Source organism: Lagopus leucura, unplaced genomic scaffold, assembly GCF_019238085.1.
Source record: "Lagopus leucura isolate 7727_CA_CO unplaced genomic scaffold, USGS_WTPT01 Super-Scaffold_100002, whole genome shotgun sequence".
NCBI lineage: Eukaryota > Metazoa > Chordata > Aves > Galliformes > Phasianidae > Lagopus > Lagopus leucura.
The window spans coordinates 69,631,120-69,657,004 of NW_024962263.1; the positions used below are offsets into that span (position 1 = coordinate 69,631,120).

At 42.7% G+C, this 25,885-nt stretch overlaps 1 protein-coding gene across 1 annotated transcript in view; it reads left to right on the forward strand.

Moving 5' to 3' along the window:
* Nucleotides 1-9,962: 9,962 nt before the first annotated feature.
* Nucleotides 9,963-25,885, forward strand: part of LAPTM4B (lysosomal protein transmembrane 4 beta) — a 57,875-nt gene continuing 41,952 nt past the window's right edge. The window contains 3 exon segments of the mRNA XM_042870094.1: nucleotides 9,963-10,053; nucleotides 10,056-10,207; nucleotides 24,075-24,186. Coding sequence (XP_042726028.1) covers nucleotides 9,963-10,053; nucleotides 10,056-10,207; nucleotides 24,075-24,186 — 355 coding nt within the window.

Here is a 25,885-nt window from a genome sequence, read left to right on the forward strand (position 1 = left end):
AAGGCATGGTGATCTCATTGGACTGACATAGGCTTGAAGTATCCCAACATCAAAATCTTATTGGCAAAAATGATTTTTTGCAGCCATAATGCCCACTTTGAGTCAGCTATTGCAAGAAACAGTGCTGTGCTATCAATGGTGTTTCATTTGACTGTTGAACTGTTTTGCTCTGATTTTGCCTTAGCAATGCTGGTGTTTTGCCTGGCTGGAAAATTAGAGCATCTCAAGATCTTTGAAAAATTTTCAGATATTTTTTTTCCTATGATAGAAGTTTGAGCGAACTGGGATTGTTCAGCTTGGAGAAGAGAAGGCTCTGAGGGGACCTCATTGTGGCCTTCCAGTACTTGAAAGGAGTGTATAAACAGGAGGAGTAAGTCTGTTTATGAGGGTGGACAGTGATAGGACAAGAGGAACAGTTTCAAACTGAGACGGGGAGGTTTAGGTTAGATATTAGGAGGAAGTTTTTCACTCATAGTCTGGTGAAGCACTGGAACAGGTTGCCCAAGGAGGTTGTGGATGCCCCATCCCTGGAGGCATTCAAGGCCAGGCTGGATGTGGCTCTGGGCAGCCTGGTCTGCTGGTTGGTGATCCTGCACATAGCAGGGGGTTGAAACTGGATGATCATTGTGCTCCTTTTTAACCCGGGCCATTCTATGATTCTGTGATTCTAGAGATTGCTGCCATTCATGTATACAAGGGCAATATGTAGGCAGAGATGTTGGGCAGTTGTGCTGCTCTGGTAAGTGAGCTGGAAAAGTCAGTAATAGCAGGCTGTCAGCCAGCATTGGCAATGTGTCCCCATGCCACTGCCTGTATAGGGATATTTTGGAAGCAGACCGAATGGCAATGATCTCCACACTGATGCTGGTGTCTAACATCCATCTCTCATCACAACCTTTATCTTCTGTGCTATGAAAGGGACAAGGCTAAGGATCTCAGACCTTGGCTTCAGCTGAACATGAATAAGAATGTATTTAAGTGCTCTTCTGGCGTGGGCTCAGGATGTTCTGCACTTGGTAGAATGGAGCTGGAAAATCAATACCGTTCTATTTTATGATCATAGATTGAAGAGGTGCTGCTCAAAGTCATTCCAGTTGTGCAGCCTGCTAACGTAACAACTTTACAGTATTTTAGGAGTGCTTCTTTAGCTAAGAGTTCTTAGTAGGCATGCAGAATAGCAAATGTAGTGATTTTTAGGGGTTTTAAAACACTGAAGATTGCCCTGTCTTGAATATAAAAATACTTTCTAGGCTGTGGCAGAGATGAATGGCTGAAGGCTTCCAGAGTCAAGTGTGTCTGTAACAGTGGGAGCTGTTGTTTGCATGTCCTGTAGTTGCTATTCTGGATTTTCACAATAACGTCATCTGAATACTAGCTATGGGAAACTAGAAGTGATGTGCATCAAAAATAGTGTGCATTGCACCAGAAAATAGTTTTTATCTGTTCACTGCCAGCTTGAAACATTGGTCAAGAAGCACAATATCAACTTAACGTCAGTAATTCTATCACTAACGATCTTGATTTTGTGCTAGTAGGCTGCTGGGACTCATCATTCTGTGCTGCTGATAACACCTTATTGGAGCAGGTGTTCCCACACAGGACTTGGTGTACTGCTAACCACTCCAGAGAGCATCACACCTTGTCTCTGGCACAGTCTGTTGCTGCTGCACTGAAAATGTGATACGGTGTGAGGCATTAAACTCCTCAGACAGGAAGAAAACAACATTAGGTGCGTGCAACAGCAAAAATGCAGGATGTAACAATATGTTGAAGCAAATCAGTGGATAAGTGTAGTAACTAGATTGACATAATTCAGAGCACTTTCAATTTCAGAACTGATTTAATCATTCATAGAAACTTTGAATCACCAAGGTTGGAAAAGATCTCCAAAATCATCCAGTCCAACAAAACACCTACCACCAATATTCCCCTCTTAGCCACGTCTCTTAGTACAACATCGAAATGTTTCTTGAACACCTCCAGGGACAGTGATTCCACCACCTCCCTGGGCAGCCCGTTCCAGCACCCGACCACTCTTTCAAAGAAGAAATTTTTCCTGTTATCCAACCTGAACTTCCCCCAGTGCAGCTTGAGGCCATTCCCTCTAGTCCTGTCACTAGTTATGTGGTGTGAGAAGAGGCCGACCCCCACCTTGCCACAACCTCCTTTCAGGCAGTTGTAGAGAGAAATAAGTTCTCCCCTGAGCCTCCTCTTCTCCAAACTGGACAATCCCAGTTCCCTTAGCTGCTCCCATAAGGCATGTGCTCCACACCTAATATCATCCAAATGTTCACTCACCTGTTCACAAACTGGGAATATGATGTGAGCTTTACTCACTGTAAAGCTCAGGCTGAGCGTAACATCTAACATCCCAAGTCAGTGTGCATCACCTGGGCTCTAGCAGAAAGACACTGATAACCTATGAAAGTATCCTTGCAAAAATGCAAAGATAAAGCTGTGCAAATGTGAGACGTTTTGAAATTATAGTGCACTTGGGGATGAGTTGCCAAATAAAGATATTTTGGCAGAATTATATTGTTATTTACAATGTCTTTTGCTATACAGAGTGGAAGATGAAATATCAGGCATATTTTTTCAACCCTGGTTCTGGCTTGAGGGATCCTAAGAGGGCATTTTAGTCATTTGGAGGAGTGTGATGAAGACAAGCCAGGGGTATCTTTGGTTACTCTAATTAAAAGAACATTAGCAGTTTCGTCTGTCTCTGTTTATAAGAGACAACATAAAACACACAGTACTAGAGAGCTTCAGTCTTGCCCACGTCACAGAACTGCAGGGATTGGAGGGGACCTCTGGAAATCACTCAGCCCAAATCCCTGCTACAACAGTTCTCTACAGCAGGGAAGCATCCAGTTTGTGCCCACTGACCCTTGTCCTATTACTGCACATCACTGAAAAAGTTCACCCACCCATCAACTTGTCTCCTGCACTTTAGATGTGTACAAACAGTTATGAGATCCCCTCTCAGCCTTCTTTTCTCCAGGCTGAAGAGTCCCAAGTATCTCAGCCATGTACATGTGTAGCCAATATTGGTGGCTCATCTTCTGTAGCTTTCAATCTGGTTTTCCTAGATGCATTTCCTGATACAAGCAAGAGATTCATTAACTGAAACCTCTCACTGTGATGAATGCTACTGAAAATTGTGTGGCATGCCCTTGAGTTTGCTCAAGAGAATGGCAAATATCGAAGTAACGATGGAGATGTTATTTAGTTGCTTTAAAGCTGCTGATGGCTTTTTAAAGCTCTGTGCATACATTTTAATGTACAAATTAAGAAAGCACACCAGGGAAAGTCTGAGCAGGCTCCAAGCAATAACCTTTGGAACCTGAGTAACAGAAAAGATGAAACTAGGAAGTGTTTGCTTGTAAGTTACGGGCAGCAATGAAATGCAATCATGGAATCTGTGGTGTTTTAGTTCTTCCTGACTGTATTAGAAGACAGTGCTGGTTCCAGTAGGGTGGAGGAAGATGCTCTGTCACTGCATGAGGGTTGATACTGAAAGGCACAATGGTCATGTCTTCTGCTAGATACAAGGGAAAGTAATCCTAAGAGCTATGCAGTAAGAACATGGCTGATAAGTAAAACGAGGGGGGAACATCTATTATTCTGCATTAATAAAAATGAAGATGTAGGCCTTTACAAGAAGGGGAGAAACACATAATCACATAGAGAAAGAAAGAGGAATTAAATTTGGCCAAATTCCCAGTATTGAGCCAATACACGAATGAAGTCATAAATTAAAAATTAACTAATCTAACTAATGGAGCTAAGAGGAAGTAAATACACTTTGATGTACATTAGCTTTTCTTGGAAGGTCTGCCTCTCCCATCGATAAAAGCTTTGTGACCCCTATGACCGCAAACCCAACTCGGTATTGAAAACTGTCACTTACGTTTCCTTTGTTTAAGCAATCTGGCAAGCAGTAAGGCACTGCTGCCAATGTAACAACCTATTTATCCCACAGCTACAGTCTCATCCTAATATGCTGTATTTCGTGCTTCAGAATTGGCTGCAGACTATGGATAGATTGTATCTGTCCATATCAGTCAGTTTAATGCTATGTCTACTGTAGATAATGGGGGCCAAAGGACAAAGCAGGCTGTAACCAGGACCTTCCCCTGTGTCATCCTGGCAAAAGGTCAAGCATAAATCCTGGGATGTTCGCATCTGTACAGTGAAAAGAAGTGGGAGAGCAATCCCAATACCACATCCACTGACTGAATGGATTCTGTCATGTCTGACGCCTGTGATTTTTGAGGCTCTTACAAAACTGCCTAGATGCAGATCTAAGAGAAGCAGAAAGCGTACCTCAAGGACTGGAAGGGGGTTTGGTTGGTAGAAATTCAATCTGACAAAAAGATCTGGAGCAGACTTCATTGTAGAGCAGAAGTTAATAGCGCTAATGACTTGGTGATGGGCAGAACCAGGCTGCCAAGACCAGCGCTGGTGCCTCCACTTCTCAGTTTTTGGATGAGTCTTTCTCAGGAAGCGGGTCTTTAGCTGGTCCAAGGTACAGGATTCAATACAAGGTACAGAATTCAATACAAGTGCAAACAGGTGAGACTTGAAGACCAGTGCAAGAAGTGCCAGAGCACACTGCCTGGTGCTTTCCTCAGGATCTGTGTTCTGCAGATGAGAGCAGTCAGTCTGTGAGAAGCATGGCTGCAGCGGTACCCACTGCACAGACTTTACTGTAGGCTCCCCTTCATGGGCTCCAGTTCCAGCCCAGGGCTGCTCCTGCAGTGGTATCCATGGGCTGCTGCTCCTTCACACCACATCCACTGCTACACTGTGGGCTCTTCCATGGCTGCAGGTGGAGATGTGCTTCATGCAGTGTCCACAGGCTGCAGGGGGAAGGCCTGCTCCTCCATGTGCCTCTCCTGAGATGCAGGGAGCTGCTGCTCTGTGCCTGGAGCACCTCCTGCCCTCCTGCTGCACTGACCTGGGTGCCTGCAGGGCTTTTCTCTCATTTCTCACTCCTCTCTCCCAGGTCCTGTTGTGCAGCAAATTCGTCCCATTTCTTAACTCTGCTATCCCAGAGGCACACCCAGAATTGTTCGTGGCTCAGTTCTGGCAGCAGCAGGCCCCTTCTGGAGCAGCTGGAGCTGGCTGTGACCTGACATGGGGCAGTTGTTGGTTCTGCTTTCAGAGCCTGAGCCATGCTGGGCTGTAAAGCCTCTACCCTGGCAGTTAGCAGCAGGGCTGTTCCTGCCAATGGGCGGTTTGTCCCCTACAAGCCAGCTGATAGTGAGTCTGAGTTCACATGAGGAGTTGTTTATTACATCCTTTATACTTTTACTTGTGCTCTGCATTCACTCCTTTCAAACCAGTTAAACACGACGAGCTTGGGCTCAGCTCATAGTTCAGCTGGTGTCTAGCACCTCCTTGTCACGAGTTCATTCTAGCATTTCTCTGCTCCCTTTATCTCTGTTTGTGTGACTCTTCATTATCACTGGAGATTTGTGAGGGGGAGAGACCAGCAGGCCTCAGCTTGTCACGTTGGGACTTAAGTCATCCCACAAAGTGTAGAGACCCACGCCATGACTTGACCAGGAATTCTACCCTTTGAAGGCACCCCAAAGGTAGCATATTGTCTATGCAGCGCCTGCCAGTGTGGCATCCTATTGATCAAGGTGCGATCTATGTATTTTATACCGGAGGAGTGTGCTGGAGGAATGATGCAGAGATAGCAGCACAGCCAAGAATAACGTTGAGAATCCCATAATGCGCCTTGAAAAAAGTGTTGAGAAGAGCAGAAAATTATCCATGCTCCCACCCTACATGTTATAGGACTTAGAGGTTCTAAATGCAGGATGAAGTACATCTCCAAGGAGACTACAGCCCCTGGGTAGCAGTTCTGACACTGAAGAAACACTTCCAGTATGTGTTACCAAACTGGAAATCTACTGCCAGGCAAAGAACTAGATAAATTCTTAACCTATTTTTGACATTTCTAGTGAATGTAGCATGGAGGTTTTGTTGCTCATCCAAAATGCAAAAAGCTCATCTGTGAGGTTAACACGAACGGAAAAGCAAGGAGGAGGGAGAAAGAGTGCGATCTTGGTAAACTCCAGATCTCATCAGCCTGATTCTGAGTCCTACCTTTTCACAGCAGAGTTGAGAGGCTCCTGAGGCAGAAAAGGTAAAAAGGAAGGAGCAGTAAGATTGAGCTTTTCTTGGAGAACATCTGGGCTCTGAATGTTTTTGATTTACAAATGCAAAATGTCAAAATACTTTAATTATATGTGTTTAAATGTGTCTGACTTTAAAACGGAATTTCAAAACCATAACCCAATGGAAGTGATCTTGCAAACACTAAACACCATCACTAATGAATGTATGCTAAGTGCATCAGTTGAGTCATTGTCTCCTATAAGGCCAACATAACAAAGTGTCCCAGAAGTGAGAGAAAGAAGTCCAGGCCTTTCTCTTAACAATTACTACAGGTTAAAAGAGAAAGAAGAAGAAGAAAAGGAAGGGAAGGAAGGGAAGGAAGGGAAGGAAGGGAAAGAAGGCAGGGAAGGCAGGGAAGGAAGGCAGGGAAGGCAGGGAAGGCAGGAAGGCAGGCAGGCAGGCAGGCAGGCAGGCAGGCAGGAAGGCAGGAAGGCAGGAAGGCAGGAAGGCAGGAAGGCAGGCAGGAAGGCAGGCAGGAAGGCAGGGAGGAAGGGAGGAAGGGAGGAAGGGAGGAAGGAAGGAAGGGAGGAAGGGAGGAAGGAAGGAAGGAAGGAAGGAAGGAAGGAAGGAAGGAAGGAAGGAAGGAAGGAAGGAAGGAAGGAAGGAAGGAAGGAAGGAAGGAAGATACAGGTAATAGTTTATTATTCATTGTTTGGTGCTGAAAGAAGGGAATTTGTCCATCCATGTGCTTGTACCTAAACTGTGTCAGTGTGACATTTCCTGACATGGGGTTTTTTTAGAAAGTGTATTTCTTTGGTTGTTCAGTTGTTATTTATGTTTTTTACAATTTGATTGCATTAACTATTTCTGTAGCCCTAAATACTAAAATCATTGCAGCCATCCTGAAACACAGGCTCTGGACCGGGCCAAACAAGAACACAATCTTTAAAATTACTTTTTACTACAATCACAGGCAATTTCCCAATCCTATGGTCAAAAGGCAAAACCTAGACCTTGGTTTGAGTGCAATGTTTAACCTTTTTCTTATCTGCTCTTAGCCTAGCCAAATACAGAAAAAAATAACTTCTTTGCTCACTTTGGAGCATGGGGCTGATCCCACAGTGAATCACTGGCACTTTGAGAGGGCTCCATCAGCTGTTCCTGTGTTTGCTGCAGGCAAGGCTGGGCTGCACAATGGAATTATTCAGGGCGAGTTGAGCAATGCCCCAGCATCTCTACAGACTGTGGGTGCAGACAGAAGGTGGGAGTGATGTGCAGCTTGCAAGCAGTATTGTTCACTGGACTGCACAAGAAAGTACTAGATAGGTTGGAGTATCTGCTTGCAGGAGTGAGAACTTGTCCCCTGGAGTGAGGACATCACCAGGGATATGTAGGAGAATGAACAGCAGAAGAAGGAATTAATGTACCTTTTTTTGACAGCTTGCAATCTAGAGAAGCGTTGGCAATAAGGAGCAGTTGGGCTGGGTCCTTCTCCAGCTGGCTGGCATGGCTCTCAGGGCACTCTGAGGGTCCTGCATGAACCCAGTGTTGGGATTTACAGCCCGCAGGAAGGAGGGGTGGGTGGGAACAGTGAGTCTGCATTTCTCTTCTGGGAAATGCACCGCAGCCCATGCCAACACAAGCCGAGCAATGCTGGACAAGGTTCTACCCTGTGCGGTGTTTAACGTACAGAATCAAACCTTCACTTGGAGGATTTTCACACTGTATAATGGATCCCACTGGAATTTAAAGGTTATATATTTTCTCAGCACAATTAAAATAAGTGCCTACATGTGGACTGTTTATTTAATTGAGGGTACATTTATCACTTTCTGAGTAAAGGAGCAATGAAGGCAAAGTTCCAGATTGCTTCTCCTACCCCTAGAAGTACAAGGACTGTGGTTATGAGTCTATTGCTGGGGTAATGCATGGGCTCTGAAACAAATCAGTAAAAGCATCTAGTAGGAAGCGTCCCTGCCTAGAGCAGGGGGTTGGAACTACATGACCTTAAGAGTATCTTCCAACCCAAACCATTCCATGATTCTATGATCAAGCTTTGCGTATTTGCAAAACCCTCAATTTCTGATGAATTTCTCACTTAACAGACAGATGACTGTGTAATTTCAAGGCCTTTAAAGGTGTGTGTGGCAGCACAGGAGGATTTCCCAATGGCTGCACAGCCTCGCTGCTAGCAGAGCAGTGTGTGGCACAGGGGCTTTGTGAGCTGTTTTATCAGTCCCGGAACGAGGACATCAAACTGATGCCAAGTGCTGTGTCCTCCAAAAACTGCTGCTTGATGTTGGTATCCTGCCAGCCAGGCCTCCTTCCAGGGAACTCACCCAGAGCCAAGGCAGAAAAGCTAATTCTCCACTGGATGAACTTTTTGCAGAGAGAGCTCTATGCTCAATTTGTAGATGTCACACTGTCTTATCAAAACCCATTTACCTGTGAGAAAAATGTCTTGCTGTGCATCAGAGCACTGTAAACCTCACATTGTAACCTGTGTTGTGGTTACCCCCACTTCTACCACTTTGCATCTTTTTGCTTTCACTCAGTTTGCAGCAGTGTCTTTGCTGCTGCAGGGGCTGTGAGCAGGGGCTGGTTAGTGGGGTCCATGTGCTAATTGTCTAATCTCCTGAAACTCATTCAAAAGTCGAGGGTCCAGAAAGGAGACATTGCTTTATTCTGCATAGGGAAATCCCCACAAATCAGGCATGCTGAGTCTTCATACTGGCTTCTACTTAAAGTCAAAAGCTTCTAGAATACACCTATCTAATACATAAGTCACACTACCTATTACATATTCATAAGAACACATAAGAACAAGATTACATAAATACATCTGAATCTTCTGAACTTGTCTGGGGGTCTTTGGTGGTCATTTATGGAGTGTCCCACTTACTTTATCCATATTTGAGCACAGGCTTTCTAAAGACACACAGTCTTTTCTAATTGGTTTCTGCCTTGGATTTGTGCCCCTATCTCAAGGATGTCTGTTCTTGTTGCTCTTATTTATTAAAGTCTTGAAGTCCTGAAGAGGAACACCCAGTATGTTTATCACAGATAAGCAGAACTTAAAGCAGAATTTCAACCTTGAGCAAGTGCCTCAGCCAGACAAACATGTCAAATAATCAGTTTTGAGACACCAGCTGAAACTTACTGGGTGTCCCAGCCAAGGACTATCTGTGCTTCAAGGCAGGGACTAAAACTTCTGTCTGCAAAGCATCTATCATGCCGCACAAACAGAAGTAGAAAGGAGCAGACTGGACTGCATTATTTCTCTAGGCTCCGCCTATGAGCTGGGTGTGTGATGTAACGACAACATTGGGCAGGCTGTGGTGGCACTGGGCTCGGCCAGACCAGTGTGCTACTCATATCGTGCTGCACATGACCAGACCATTTCACACCTGTTTCTGTCTCTTCCCCCTTTCCTCCTTCCCAGTCTCCACCCTCTAAAAACGAAGGTTATGTAAAGTTCTTACTTAAAGGAATTTTAGTCCAATTTACTACAGTGGTGTTATGAGTAGGGATGAGGCGCAGTCAGAAATGTTCCTCTGTGCCAAGTTAGCTTTTATCTGGGAGTCACTGTTGGGTGCAGATATCCGTCTGTAATGAAGAAGAGCCCCGAAGCAACCATATAGGGCAGAATCAGAGTACTTTCCAGGGTTGTATTTTGACAATACACTGCGCGATTTGGTAGGCAGCCAAAACAGATGTCAGAAAATAACGTTTACGGTCGGGCTAGGCGTGCAGAGCTCCCGGCAGAACATTCGGCAGCATTTCAAGGAGGGAACGACGCCGGCTCCTCCAAGGAGCCTCCAGGGGCTGCGATGACCTCTCTGGGACCGCCCCAGCCCCCTCCCGCAGCCGCAGCCGCGGGTCCCGCCCGCCGGGAGGGGCGGTCCCGGCCAGGCCCAGCACCGCCCCGCGGAGCAGCGCGGCGAGAGGCGAGCAGCGCGGAGCCCCGAAAGGCGCGGAGATGCTGAACTCGCCCTGGGCGCGTTTCTATTCCAACAGCTGCTGCCTCTGCTGCCATGTCCGCACCGGCACCATCATCCTCGGCGTCTGGTACCTGGTAAGTGGCCCCGCCGTGCCCGCGTCCGCCTCGTGGGCCGGCACGGTTGCGCTTCACCCGCTGCATGTGGAGGGGGAAAGCCCTCTCCCCGTTACCGGCACCATGGCGTCGGGTGAGCTTCGGTGCTTCTTCGCCGCTCCCTTTAACGTGCGCGCAGGCTGGTGGCGAGCCTCTGCTCTGGGAAATAAAATCCGTGTGTGTTTAGGGTCCGGGGGTGCGGGGGGGGCAAGGCTGTCGATAGGGAGCACGGCAGGTTCGCCGGGGTCTCAGACAAGGAGCTGAGTTCATATCTTCACCCCGAGTTGGGGGGGGAAGGTGAGACAGGTGGGGCCTCCGCTGTGGGGGCTTCTCCCGCCCCCGGCTCAGCTGGGCACGCTGGGGCCGGCTGTGGAGCCTGCCCGAAGTGTGCTCTGAGAATCTGGTTCTGTCCCCGCTGCTTCCTGAGGAAGTCGGTGTCAGAGAAGTGCTGGTCGTTGGAGCTTGGTTTGCCTGGGGCTGAATGCTGCGGGCATCAGGTGCCAGGAAAGCTATAGGAAGGGAGTGAGGAATTGACCCTTGGGGCACAGCTTTTAATGGATGGGTCACCACCATCCATCCAAGAAATTGGCTGGACACGGCTGTCCTGCCAGGCTCAGGAGAAGGCGTGCTGAGCCCACAGCTCCTCTCCCACCACTGAAAATCTTTTTTCAATCCGTTGGGTAGCAATGACCGGAAAGCCGCTTTCCCAGAGCCAGCCCTGCTGTAGTGGCGGCGTTTGCAGACGTGCCATGGCAATAAAGAGCCGTTCATCGCTCTACGTTACTTAGATGCGCTTCAGCCTCTTTCTCCTTCCCTGTTCCTTGGTACAACACATCCATCTCCATCAGATGCCAAGGCCACCCAGAGCAGTTTGCCAAGCGTCATTTTTCAAGTGGCTGCAGATGGAAGCGGCTGAGACCCAGGCTTGTTTGCTAACTGCTGAAATTCCCTTCAGAAGGAAGTGAGAAGCACAGGGCTGTTCTCCATTGTAGGACAACTCATTAAATAAATTCAATCAGCTTAATTGAAAGGCTAGGTTGACATTTATGTCCCAGAAATCATATAAAATACCCTATGTCCTATAAAATGCATATTTCACTGTTTTAGAAAATGGTACATCAGCTGAGCTATTTCTTGCTCCTGATAAATAGCTAAATGAAATATCCACAGGCTGTGGTATCTGTGGTAATTGCAGTATTGAAAAGATGCCCTTTTTGCCCAGCCACAACTGTTTCAATAAGTTTGACAATGTCCTGAAAGCCTTTGAGTGTTTCTTGCAGGATGCTTATTATTACTTTCTGCCTTCAGCTGAATGAAACCTACTCACGTCAGTTCTGTGACGACAGGGACACTGCTTTTTTGCTTTTCAGTGGGCCTAAAAATATTTGAGGAAGAGGGAATTAAGTGAGTCCATTGGTCTTAGATACAAAGAAATGCCTGAGAGCTCTTTAGACTTCATTCAGTACTGTGAACTAATGTTTAAAAGCCAGCACCCCACTTTCAAGTGCCATTTTTCTGCAAAATCTGTTTTAAAATACTCTTCTGTAACTATCAGTGCTTTCCTGGTTTATACCTCTTCCTGATTTGCTTCTTTTTCTTTTATAATTTTTTCAGAGCACACATCTGAATGACTTCAAATTGACACTAACTGATAACATCCCAGTGTGCACATTGCTTTCTGCCCCTTCTCCTCTTTCACAAATGTTTTTATATTTGAGGTAGAGTGCTATGAACGGAATTTGTGATGTATGTTGAGAAGAAGCACTAAACCTTTTTGCTAGTTTACCACGTTAGGAGGTGAATAAGGGGTAATTCCCCAAGTAAATGCTGCCCTGGTGTCAAAGTCTGGTTTACAAAGCCATACAAGAAAATACTGTTTTATTCCAGAAAATCAGCTGCAGTTTGATACCATATACATAAAAATCAATGCCAGCCTGGTGGTAATTTTTTCTCTGCATTCATTTTGGTTGCTTTACTCCAAACCACAAATGAGCTATGAGCATAAAGTCAGAAATTAAAACCCTTTGATTTTTCTCACCACACCAATATGTATTCTCCATGCTGTTTGCCTCTGAGAAACTGCTTGTGGAAATGTGCTGTCTGAGAAATTAATTCAGGAAAGGAATTCTCCTAGAGAAGAAAAAAAAATTTCTTGTGGCTTTTTCACACCTTGCTACCTATGGAGTGTAATTCTTTTTAAGTCTCTGACTATGAATACAATGATTCAATAGTATAAGAAAAAAACAAAAAAAAAACGCAGCTTGTAAGTTTTGGTGGATTTTTAATACAGTGTTTTCACACACAGAGAAGATCTTGAGTTAGGATAATTTCAGGTGGTAGAATTTCATGTCTGAGTAAATGTGGAGGAAAACAGTCCATGTCTCTGGGATGATGTCTGGGCTCTTTGGTTTTAATTGGGATCCTGCAAATAGAGGATGGCAAGGAGAGCTGAGTGCAGATGGAATCATCAGGGCTGTCTGGTGAGAGCACTTTCCATCACAGATGAGGGAAGGAGTACTGCGTGCATTTTTAACACATGCATCCTGCAGTCACAAACACTATTAATGATCTCGTATCAATAGTTAGGAAAGAAATATTTAACTTTGCTTTATATTAGAACATAGTGGATCTCTGAATGCCAAGGTTTCTATGATTATTGTGTTTCAGTAGCTTCTTGGTATAGCCATAGTCTTCTTGGTATCATGTCTAGACTAATACAATACAGCATTACATGATACTAAGTGTAGTACACTACACACCATGCACCATGCCATATAATGTACTATCACAGAGCACTGAGTTACTTCAATGTAAAACATATAAAGGATGGAGCAGCCAAGTGATAGCCAGAGGAGATCTATGTATTGTAGGGCTGCAGGATGCCCTACACTTCAGTAAATGCTGTGCTGTGCTGGGGAGAAGAACTTCAGATGTGCTGCAATACTGAATTTAAATAAGATGTTCATAAAAGCTGTCTGGGAGCAATACCTATTTCAAAATCTGGGGAACCAGTTCAGTTCAGATGACTGCTATCTTTGTTTTTCATTCCACTGACACAAACTTTATGCTTCTTAGTAACCTATCAAACATAAGGACAGAAGTAATTAAGCAGAAGATTTTTGGGCACAAAGGCTGTAAAAGTGTGATACTGAGGGGAAAGAAGGAAAATGAGAATGTCACTTCCAGTAGCTGAGTTCTGATCCAGATGTTTGTATCAGCATGCTGTTCAAAGCCTCTGAAATGAGGCAGCTTTATTTCTGAACTCCCCTGGCACTGGTGTCCAAGGGAGAGCTGTCATTTTGGTTAGCTCCAAGTGATCCATTGCGTATTGGTGAGTCAGAACACCATCCCCTTTGGCAACAGCATTTATACATAGAGCATGTTGTCTTCCTGAGTGTATAGACTCCTTTCTTTACATGTGAAAAAAATATATAAAAAAGAAGAAACAGTGTCAGATGTTCTGATAGTGTCGCGGAAGGATTTTCCGCTAGCTCGATGCACAGCAATGGTGCTTTGCGCACACCCGGTGTCTTCGCTGGCACCATCTGGGACAACAGCAATTATCTTCAGTTGAGTTGTGGAGGGGAAAGATGAAACATTTAGGAAAAAAAAATCGAAGAAGGATAAAAAGAAAAGGAAAAGAAACAACTTTGAAAGAAGGAGCGCTGCCTTTGGTGCTGTGCAGCAGGTCGGGGTGGCCCGGAGCCCTGGGGCTGCCTCGGGAGCTGTCCAGCACTGCAGGAGCTGAACCGCTGCTCCGCACCGCCTCCGGGGCCCTGCGAGGGAGCCTAAAAATAACATCTAATGGAAGAGCAAGAACCTTTTATAACTGCGAGTTATTCAGATTGCTGAAGCACCCTCTGAAGGACATGTGGGGAGAATATAAATAGAGCAAGCCTAGGTTTTTAGCCAGGGTGGCTTCGACGTTTGAGCTGCTATTTGTGGAAGGCTCAGGATGGATTGCTAGTCGTAATGTCTCAGTGCTGGACTTTTTTCTTTGAGCACACAGTTTAATGGTTTCTAGTTTTCTAATAAAGGGATTGCATCGTAATGGATGAAATAATGTACCGATAGTAGCCTTTTTATTCTGCAAATCAAAAGAAAAGTACTGCGATACCCTCATTGTGCAATGGGTTTACAGATTGAACATTCTGCTGAGATTATTAGAGTGCACTTGATCTGATGTAAAAAAAAAATTAAAAATCAAGGTATATATTTTGTGACTAGGTTGCATTTTTTCCCTTTTCCTTTCCAAGGCCTGTGCAAAACTGCGTGTATGGTGATTAAATACCAGTTAGAAGATTACTGAAATCTAGGCTCACTTGGCAGGGAGCAGAGATCAGCATTGACTGTGAATGTAAACAAAATATACCTACACCAAGGTCCTCGAAGCTAGTCTGTCCCCACACTTGCAGTCTTTAAACAGTCTAGAACTGCTCACATCAGCAAGGAGTTGTAAGTACATGTCACTTGAAAAGGATGAAAATACCCTTTCAAGGAAGATGAAATGTAATACTAATAAGTTATTGTTTTCAAACTTCCAAGTATTTGAAAAAGAAAAAAAAAAAAAAAGAATTGAAAGTGTGAAAGGGGAAAAATTGCACCATTAGAAAGCCTGATATTCAAGGTAATAGGGAACTTTGTTATCCTTGGGCCAGGTTGTGGAATTTGCATGAATACAGGTTTTATGTCTTAAGTTTTACTTAGAAATTCAGACTTGTTTATTTTTATATGGAATTAAATCTATTAACAATACGAGATCTCCGACTTTATCTGTGTACTAATGATAACACTGATGCTCTTGTTCCTTTATACAAGCCAATGCCGCTTCTCATGTAGTGGCAGTGTGATATTGCTGGGATATTGTGTCAGGTTACCCTGCAGGCACTGCTGCCTTTACCACCTCCTCTAACAGTCTAACAGTACTGGTGGCACACTCTTGCAGAATGGAGCTCGCTGGTTTACCAGGTGATTGCAATTCTGTAGCCCATACCCAGGCAGTACATTCACAGGGCAGAGCTGCTGCTGTCCCAGGGTGATGCCATTGACATGAATAATTCTCATCCCTTATCAGGAGATGCAGTATCATCAGCAGGTGAGAGTTCTTCACTGACAGGTGAAGGGGGCGTCAAGTAATCTATAATGGCTCAAGCTGCCCAATTCTTGTAGTGGAAATGGCTTCAATGACTGAATATTTATGTTTCAAGTTCCTTGTCTATAAAAACGTTGATATCTTTTTTTCTTGCCTTTACTTCCTTTCATAAAATAAACACTGAAATCTTAGGGAAAACCAACAGTAATATTCCCCAAATAATTTATGAAAACTTCCTACTTTGTGTGCATGCCTGTTCTTGAGGACAGTAGAGAGGAAAAATGGAATTCTTTATGAATAAAGAAACATGTTGAATATCCAACTGACACTGAAATCAGTGTATTTACTCTTAGAGTGAATCACATAAATTTCATTATCTTATTCAAGTTGAGTATGAAGCATATTAGCAATCTGGTACCTAAATACCTACTCATGACTTGCACAGTATTTTCTTAGGAAACTGAAAACGTATGTCTGCATTTAAGATATGAATAAAGCCCAGCACTGATCATCAGTTCAAATAAGACATGTCTGTTCTGGAGGACTGTTTATATTTCAGTTGTGTCTTATATAAAGAGACAGTTTAGAATAATGTAATTGCTAACTGATTTAAGAACATGCTCTGGAGAACTCCTTAAATAAATCCTTCCCACAATATACAATTCCAGGCTGCTTTCTACTAGGCAGGACCTTATCCCAATTCATTCAGGATCTCTTCAGTTAAATTACAAAAGAAGGTCCAAACTGTGAGAAATGTATGTTGTACAAACAGTAGAACAACTTGCAAAGACCCTAATTGCTCACCTGTGGGTGACCAAATTAATCCATGAACAGGCCAGAAAGTTTACCTGAAAAAAGGATGGATTCATGGTACTTGGTATAGTGCATTACCCATATTTCTGTTCTGAGTGAAAATAACCAATAATTTTGTGTGTTTGCTGTGTTGCACAAGGAGCAGAAACAGCATTTTGTCAGTCTTCCCTTGACTTTGTCACACATCAGTGTGTTTATTACTGTTTCTGTTTTTAACACTTTTTAAGGCACTGGAGGGCTAAAATTCCCTGTAAGCATCTTTTGGACAGGCCATGCATTTACTGAACAGTTTATTAGCCTGTAACACAGCAGAAGGATTTCTGAGCACTTCTTTAAGCTTTAATCACCTTGCGTGTGCAGGTTTTCTTATATCTCCAAATACCACAGTAGGATTTTTCCCAGAGGGAATGAATTATTGCAACCAGAGCTGATAATCTGCATCAGTTGTCCAGGATAATGACACAGCTGTTTTTTCCAATTAAGAATTTCAGAAAATGAAAAGTTTTGTGAACAGCTGTCTTCCTCCTGTAAGAAAACAGATGGTTTTAAGAGGAATTAAATTTACATAAATGCTCATTAAGGGAAAGACGTGCTAAGAGTACAGTACGCTATTTTTGTTTTTTAAGCATGTAATACAAAAATCACGAAAGTAGTTACAGAAAGGAGAGGAAGTATTACATTAATCAAGCAAAATGTGTTTAGAAGTTCCGTTGAAAGTTAATATTTCCTAGTGAGTACACATTGCACTTTGTAAACTGACCGTTGATTAGACTGACATCAGTGAAAATGCAATTAGTCTTATATATTCCTGGACATGGAACGGATGTTGCAAAATAGCCAGGAATTAATTTCCTCTATTACCTTTTTCTTGTCTCATGTTGTTGTGATTTGACTATGGAAGATCAAAGTGGCCAGGGCCTGAAAATGCACACGCAAGTTATTGTGGTGCTCTGCAGCTGAACTTGAGGTTCAAAGCCCCAAATCTCTGAAGAGCAGAGTAGGAAGCAAAGAGCAATGGACATTGCTGAAGGTGCTCCTGGTCCATGTAAGGCACTGAACCTGCCAGCAAGGCATCACTGAGGAATCAATTTGGACTTGAGCCTACTGCACTGTTCTGGACCTCCTCTGGGTCTTCTCTCTTTCATATGTCTGCAGTCAGCTCCTGCTCCTATGATCTTAGTCCTCTGGCTTTCAAAGTGCTATGGCTGTTTTTCACTTCATTCCTGACTTGTGCTGAGCAAGGTCTTGTTCCATCAGGAGATACGTTAATCTACTTAATACAGACAGGACAAAGGTTTTTGGCAGAAACAGAAGTTTGTAGGAGATTTTCGCCTTGTGGAGGTGCATTTTCCAGCCATCAAACAGGAGTGCCCAGGCAGATTGAATAAATGTCATTATGTTGTTGTAATTATATGTGATGTACCATTCTTTGGTGTGTGTGCTCTTCCTCCTTATGAACCCAAACTGCTGCCTTAGAGTGTATGTGACTTGTGTATGATGTGTATGTTTCTGTATGATTGTACTTTCCCAGTGGTAGGTAGAAGGTTTCAGTGGTCATTTCCAGAACCTTGAACAGATAGAGTTTCGACTTTCTTTAAATACAATGTGAAAGTAATAAAGAATCCACCAATAAATTTACATATAAATACCTTATTCCTTTAAACCACAAAAGGACTAAGATTAAGTATGTAACAAATTAAACTCTATCTTTAGGGAGACAGAAATCTCTAGTGTGCATCATGTACTGTCTATCCATCTATTTTTTCTTTTGTAAATTTAGTCATTACCATATTTCATTAGTGACAGGCCTCTTGTGGTTTGGGTTTGAGGTCTGGCAGGCAGCAGTAGTTGAGTCACTTTTATAGAAGAGTGCTGATAAATTATGCTGGACTTCCTATATCAATTTAATCAACACAGAATTTGAAATGCAATGCTTATTGTCATTATAATAATAGAAGTTGAGATTGTATATAAAGTCTGATTAAAATACTTTTATGCAGATTTCTATTGTACAATGTCTTTAATATGCACTCTGTACTAGACTCATTTGAGCTTGCTGGGATCATTCTTCGACTTTTTATGAATAATATGAAAAAATAAGAAACTAAGCAACAGGAATTGCAGACTCTACCCTAACTTTTCCCGATTAAAGGGAGACTTCATTGCTATTTCTAGTCTGACTAATGTTCTCCCAGTGTCAGTGCAGCATTTCAGATAGCAGTCAGAAATGTACTTTAAGAAACCACATAGGGAAGTAAGAATGACTTGTGCAAGGAAGACATTTTATTTCGTTCTCCTACTATTTTAGGTTCAGGCAATAATCTGAAGTTTATATTTTGTTTTTAAGATGCCTTAGAATATGTCTGAGAGCATACATTTCCTGAAAAAGCCTCTCAATTTCTCTGTGTTCCTCCTAATATCTTCAGTAATAACGTCTGTTAACAAATTTTACTCAAAGGGGTGAAGGATTTCCTTTCAACCCAACTTTATTTGGCCATGTTTCTGTTTCCCTTCAGGCTGTTACATTTGGTGAAAAGCCAGACAAGTATGACTGAGTTTCCTTCCTTGAACCATTAATTTCTTTGTGCATCGCTAACATAACTGCAGCTTTTCTCTGCCCCTTGAACTGGAGAGTTGATATACTTCAGTTAGCGTGACACAGAAAACTTACATAGCGGAAAGAAGATGGAGAAGTATCTGCTCTGTTAGTCAGAATTGTCCTGCTCTGCCATTTCCCAGGAGTTCAGGCCACAGTGTGGCAAATGCTCAGATGTAGCTTCTGGCTCCTTGGTGCCCTGGGAGGGAAGATGACTGAACCATTTCCATGAGACCCGTAATGAAGCTGCTCACATACCAATCCTCTTTTCTTCTCGCATCCTTTGACTGCTCCCTACGGTGGTCAGACATCCACAAAAGTCTTAATTTGTGGGAAGGCAAAGGCAGAAGGAGAAAATTAAAGATTATCGAGGTAGCCTACCTAGACATTTTCTATACATTCCTCCTCTAATGCTAAAACTGACTTCAGATATCCAAGTATTTAAAATGTTTACAGACCTGGTTTTGGTTTAGATTCAAGATGCAAGAAAGATGTGGGTTTTGTTTTCTTTTTTGTTGTTTTTTTCCCTCTCTAGACAATGAGCATTATCATGTTTTGCTTTCTAATAGTTTTATGTCCTTCTTATACTGTGGCCCAGAATGGCACACAGTGCTTGAGGTGAGGCCGCACCAGTTGCAGGGTGGAAGCACAGAGAAGAGGGGGAAAGAGACTCAGAATTAAAAGTGCATGTACCTCTTTCACCACATGGACTGTGCGAAGATATGTACATGCATGGTTTCAGCTATAAATTGAATTCTCAGTATAAATAAAGCTAGTTTTCTTGCTTTTTCCTATAAACATGAGGAATTCTTTTCACTACATGGGAAGTCTTTGGAGAAGTCTAATGGAATATTTGTAGAGCTGACCCTGTGGGGTTCAATAAAAATATTGGTATATTTTTAATGCAATGTGTTAAAATAAGCTTAATATTTTCCCTCCTAAATTCCTTTATCAGAGCAACCGTAAGCTGGATGAATTCACTGCAACTCCTGGCAACTCTTTTAGTGTTACAGTCATCTGTGTCATTCACTGGCTTGAATGTTTCTCCATTTGCCTGAGTTTGGTATTGGTAAAAGATCTGTATGGACAGTATGCTTTTAGAAGCTACTGTTTTAATTTTAGATAAGCAGAGATAAATATCGTGCAACCCACAGCTCTGTGAGAGGTCTGAAATTATAGCAGTTATCATTTCTTCATCACCTGCTGATACAGTATTGATGCAATGATACTCCTCTCTCTTCTCTGCATTTTATCTCCATGGATCACTTCTCATCTTGGGAACAATGTGGAAGGGAAGACAACTAACTCATTCGTGGCAGAGGTCTCTAAGTTTAGCATGTTACGTAGTTTCCAAACTCTGGATGCTGGCAGTGGCAAACATGAGGTTGCTTCATTGCATCTTAAAACACTGCATGTTCCCTCTAGCAGACTTGCCTCATGTCATACACAAGCTGCTGTTTCTTTATCGCTGTACAGATGGGAGCAGTAACAGTGGCTGGCAGTGTGATCCTACTCTCAGCACCTGCTGCCCTGCTCCCTCTTGCCTGCGTGCAGTCTCTCACACAGTTGTTGATACCTAATTTTGTCTTCCACTCAGATTTGAAATCGTTTTGTAAGACCAGAAGAAAAATCTATGTATTGCTCCAATATTTGGACTAGCTGTCTCCTCCAGAATAACCCCCGTTATTCTCCTTTCGCTACATATACTGGAATCTCTACAAAACAGAGGATTTGTCTTCCTTCCCAGTGATGAAGAGGTCGCAGTGGAGCTGTCAGGGCCAACAAGGCCTCTTACTGCCCCTGGGGTTCCTCTCCCATCACTCTTGGTAGAGCTATGGCTATAACCTGTTGGTCATAGTTCTGACCTGACAGTGGAAAATCTTGCATTTTGTGCTTACCACCAAACCCCACTTTGCTGCATGTTCATGAGTGTGTTTCTATTTCTCAGTCCATAAAACGAGAACAACATGTCCCATCAAAGAATTACAGGGTTTAGTTGCTTGTTGAAACATTGCACAATTAAAATACTTTCTAAATACTGTTCATTAGTTGTTACTTTATTTGTTGCTGAAAGAATGTAAAGCCTTTTGAAGGAAATCTTGGCCTTATTGAGAAAGCAGCAAAAGCTCCTTTGCTTTCCTAGAACAGATTTCAACTTTCATACCAACCACCTATGTCAACAGGGATTCACTTTATGCTCTTTGCTTTGATGATGTGTCCTTGGAAGATGCTACATCAGTAAGTTTTTAGACATATTAAACATACGCATTAAAGCATTATTCAAAATTCAATGGTTGCTTCACATTCAAAACAAAAGAAAATCCCCAACAAATGCAACACACCCAGCTGTGCGCACCTTTCTTTTCTTGAGAAAGAGGTTGAGCAAATAAATACTTGGTGTATTTCACTTCCATTGCTGACAACATGGTTGGAAGGTGCTCAAAGATCATTATGAGGACCACAATATAAAAACCTGATAGATCAGAAAAGTGATGCATTGGAATGATTCCCCTGACTGCACTAGGCTTTAGTTCAGACAAACACATCCTGTGTCTCTACACAGACTTAAAGACTATGCTGACCAACACGTAATCTGAATCTGGGCATATCCACATGGAGAAAGCAGAGTGCCTAGGTCAGTATTTCACAGATCTTCCTGTCTGTGTCTGCACAAAAGATTGGCATGCCTTTAAAATAGCAACACGGTATACATTTATAGTTTCTGATTGCTTGCTTATTTTGAGTACTCTCCTTAAGTAACATCTATATATTACTGTCATCTGTCCTCTGGTTTTCCACAAACGAGTACAAAGCAATAATTGCTTTGCAATATAAAGTTATATATAATGCTAACATTTGAGAATTGCTAACATTCAATGTAGATTAATTCGAATCTTAATGGTCATCTGACCTGCCTTGGAAGCCAACCAAGAATAGAAAGACAAGACAAGACCATGGCAACAGCATTCCCAACACAAAGCTGTCTTAACTGTTCTGTGACAGAATGCAGCATGGAGGATTCCTAAACCCCTCTAGATGATCTCTTCTACTGCCTGATTGCTCAGCAGGTTGCATAACCTACATTCCCTCTTGCTGTAATTTAAATCTGTTACTTTACCCATCTCCCAATAGATGTGGAGAAGTTTATTGCTTCCTTTCACTTGTCTTTCTCTCTTCACTAAACTAACCATTCTCAGCTTCTCCCTGCTAGTCACAACTTTTAGACATCTAATCATCCTCTGCTCTCTTGCAGGACCCCCCTCAGGGTTTTTATCAGTATGTTTCTGAAGGACTTTGAACTAGGCCCTTCCTGCAGAGTCCCAGTAGAGGACAAGTAGGAGGATAACTTGCACATCTGATGCCTATAGCGCTGCCCACCGTCATGCTGCTCATGGGATGGTGCTGAGTCACGTTCAGTTTGTTCATTGCTGCACTCAGCACTTTGTTCCAGGGAACTGCTACCTACTCAGTTATCTCTCGTACTTCGGCAGTTGTTTGTCACAAATGTGAAAGTGAAGCTCTATCCTTGTTGCCAATGAACTGTGCTCTCTATTTGTCTGACTTCTGCTGTAGTTGGTTGAAGTCCTTACAGCCTGGCATTGACTGCAAACTGAAGAAAGATAGAGTGCACAAGTTACTTGAAATTCCAAGTATTTCAACAATACTGGAGAACCCTATTCAGTAGATCTTTTGTGAATCTTTGAGAGCTGTGCTTTTACTACAGTCGTCCTGCTGGCTATGCACTCATCTTCCTGCACTTTTCAGCTAGACCAGCTTTTCCCAGCTCAATAATGAGAATCTCATCATGTCAGAAGGACTGCTAAAATTCAGAGAGATGGTATCTACTGCTTTTCGCCTGTTCACAAAACCATTTGGCTGTAAAGAAGGTAAATAGGATGAATTAATATAGCTTACAATTGACAAACCCATGAAGAGTACTGTTTATGACCATACAAATTTTAAGTAACATCAAGAACACCACTTCACTGGCTGTTTTGGAGTTTATTTTATTCCCGAATCACACATTCTGGGCAGATTTTTTTTTATGGCCTTTTTGTTTTGTGAAGGTATAAACTGTGCTTCCTTTTTCCTACCTTGTGACCCTACTCTGTTAATAATTTTTCAAAGAGCATTGCTAACAACACTGATATCAGCTCAACTCAACAGAATTTGCCCATCAAAAAGCATTTATCTTTACCAAGAAGTTCTCTAGCCTGTTCATGTCTTCTTATTATAGCCTGTATTCTTACACCTTTTTGTTGCTGTTAGGAACCTGTGATCAGATTGGGATGACTTCAAAGTGAAAACCAATGCAATAAGAATCCATCTTTTCCAGCACACTCTATTATCAGCCTTCTTTTCTTTCCTGTTCATCAGTTATCTTTTTACTTCTGTAGAATAATTTTTTAGACAGGCAGTGTTATTTCATACTGAGTAATCTTCTTTGCAATTAGTCCGCATCATTTCAAAGTGATATAAACATTTTGTTCAAATTAGCTTTAAAATAGAGCTCTTCCCTCCCTTTACATTCCTCTCATACCCAGTTACTGACTATGTGTTTCTACTGAATTTTTTGATCAATACTATATTCTTGCATTTAACTCATCGTATTTCATACACCAATTCTTCCTGGGTGTGAATTTCTCTGGGTGTGAATTTTATCTGGGCAGCCTGGTCTGGTGGTTGGTGACCCTGCACATAGCAGGAGGGTTGAAACTAGATGGTCATTGTGGTCTTTTTCAACCCAGGCCATTCTGTGATTCTATGATTTTATGATTCTATTATGAATTTCCTGCTATACCTCGTGCCTCAAGATGTTCATCAGGCATTGGGTTCATGCTGCCACCTACTCCCATCCTGCTAAGGCCTTCTGATCTAACAGCTCATGTGAACCAGCTCATCATTCACAGCCCCTTCTAAAACTAAGTCTCTTCCAGCAAATGATCCACTCCCTGATCATCAAGCACTTTAACAGGGCATGTCACCAATTCTAGCTCTGTCCTGCTAATAATGTTTCACTGCAGCAGTCATTTGTAATAATTTCAAAGCTACTGTTTTTAACTGATATTAATTTTTCTGACAGAACAAACTGAAATGGCCATGTTAGCATGTTTTATAATGAAAGAGCAGCAGTAACCTGTCTGATGTTGTAGGAGAGAGTCCAAGGGAGAAGGAGTAACTCACACAAATCCAGAGAAAATAACTGTGATGTTAGTGAAATATTACAGTTCTGTGGCTGGAAAGCGGCCCGTGCCTCAGCCAGCAGAGCCAGTGGGAAACATCCTGTGCAGAGCTGTTTCATGGATTATTTTCACAGCCTGACCCTTTTCCCCTCTTCCTCTCCACAGATCATCAACTCGGTGGTACTGCTGATTCTGCTGAGTGCCCTGACCGACCCTGACCAATACCACCTCACCAGCGTTGAATTAGGGGGTGAATTTGAATTTATGGATGATGCCAGTAAGTACGGACTGTCAGAACACAAACGCTCATTGCACCAGAGTTTATGTAGCTGTCCTGTCACTTCAGTAATTATTGTCACTCAGTTGTTTTGTCCCCTCGGGTATGCTTGATATCTTACAGATGCATTTTTATTGTGAATGGTGCATTTGTGGCACTATTCAAACTGGTTGCATGTTAGTAGCCTTACAGCTACCTGTGCTGTTTCCTGACCGGGCAGGGGAGAGCCAGCTCTGGGCATGCAGATGTTATCCCTCAGTGCAGTACTGAGAGCCCTGGGGGTATTTTGCAATATGCATGAAGCTCTGGCCTCTGAGTCCCATGCCCTGTAGAGCCTGCCGATGCATAAGAACATGTGCTGCTATTTCTACAACCATCTGGATGTGTTGCCCAGATGTGCCATCTGGATTCCTGTTGAACATCTTTGAACACCCACCACGTGCACATGGCATGACTTGCACCAACCTGTCATGATAGATGCAGGTGATAGATATTAACTGCACAGTCACAGAAGTATGGTGATAACAGGGCTGCTCCTTCTTACAGCAAAGGCCATAGCAGATCTTCAATATGGTTTCAGGGCAGTGTGAAAGAGGCCATTTATTTCTGCTGAAAAAACCTCCCGTCCTTTGCAAATATTTCTTTCTTCCAGGACAGTTTCATTTCCCAGCTAATTATTTGGTGATGTTTGGTCTCTTGGCTTGTTTTAACTGTTTAAGTAGTATTTGGCATTTTTTCCCTGTATGTTATTTTGATACAAATATCTGTTTATTTGCATTTCTGCTCAGAAGATAGCTACATTCAATACTTCCCACTGCAATCTAAAATAAGGGCTCCCATGGCTTTCACTGGAGCCTTGCTGCTCACAACCACACATATACAACAAAAGGCTCCAACTCCATTCCTCATTCCTGCTGCAGTCAATAAAAATATCAGCAGGAATAACTCCATGCATGAGGAAACTAATTATAACCATTGTGTGTTAGAGCTGCTGGGTTATTTGTTAAGGGATACTTATTTGCACAAGTTCTTCAGTGCAGATCAAAACCTTAAAGGCTTACATTTAATATTAGGGGGCAATTGCTACTATACTGCGTCTTCACTGACAAAGCGCCTACAACTTCACACTAAAAATCTTTTTATATAACTGGATTTAAGAAAATAGGGACTGTCGTAGATACAGATGGGCTCCTAGCTGATTCTGACATATTAAAACTGACTGCCTTGTCCTAATTCTCAGAGATTAACCTTGGTAATGACTGTCTGCCAGTGCGGTTTTATATAGCCGACATCTGAGGCCTGCCAGTGCCCAAGGCTTTAAAACAGTAATTCTCTTTTGTAATGCAATAGCTGTCAGATCAAGTACGTTGGGGATTTCCATCTACACTTGAAAATGGCATTTTTTATATTTTTTATTGAGGCTTCTAAAGCGAACTCTGAAAGACTGTAAAAGGATGGCTCGTGGGCCAGGTGACCTCATTTCCATTCATTAAAGGGAACGTTTCCCAGGCAGTTTAATTACAAACGAACATTTGAATTAAGGTCTCCTTTGCTTCTTTGACTCCCTCTGGTTTAATGCCACTGGAAATTGCTGGCAAGAAAGAATTTGTTTTTATTATTATTATTTTTAATATGACTGTATTTGTTCAAGTTTGAGGAAACCTTTACTTCTGACAGAAAACATCAGACAAATTTTCTC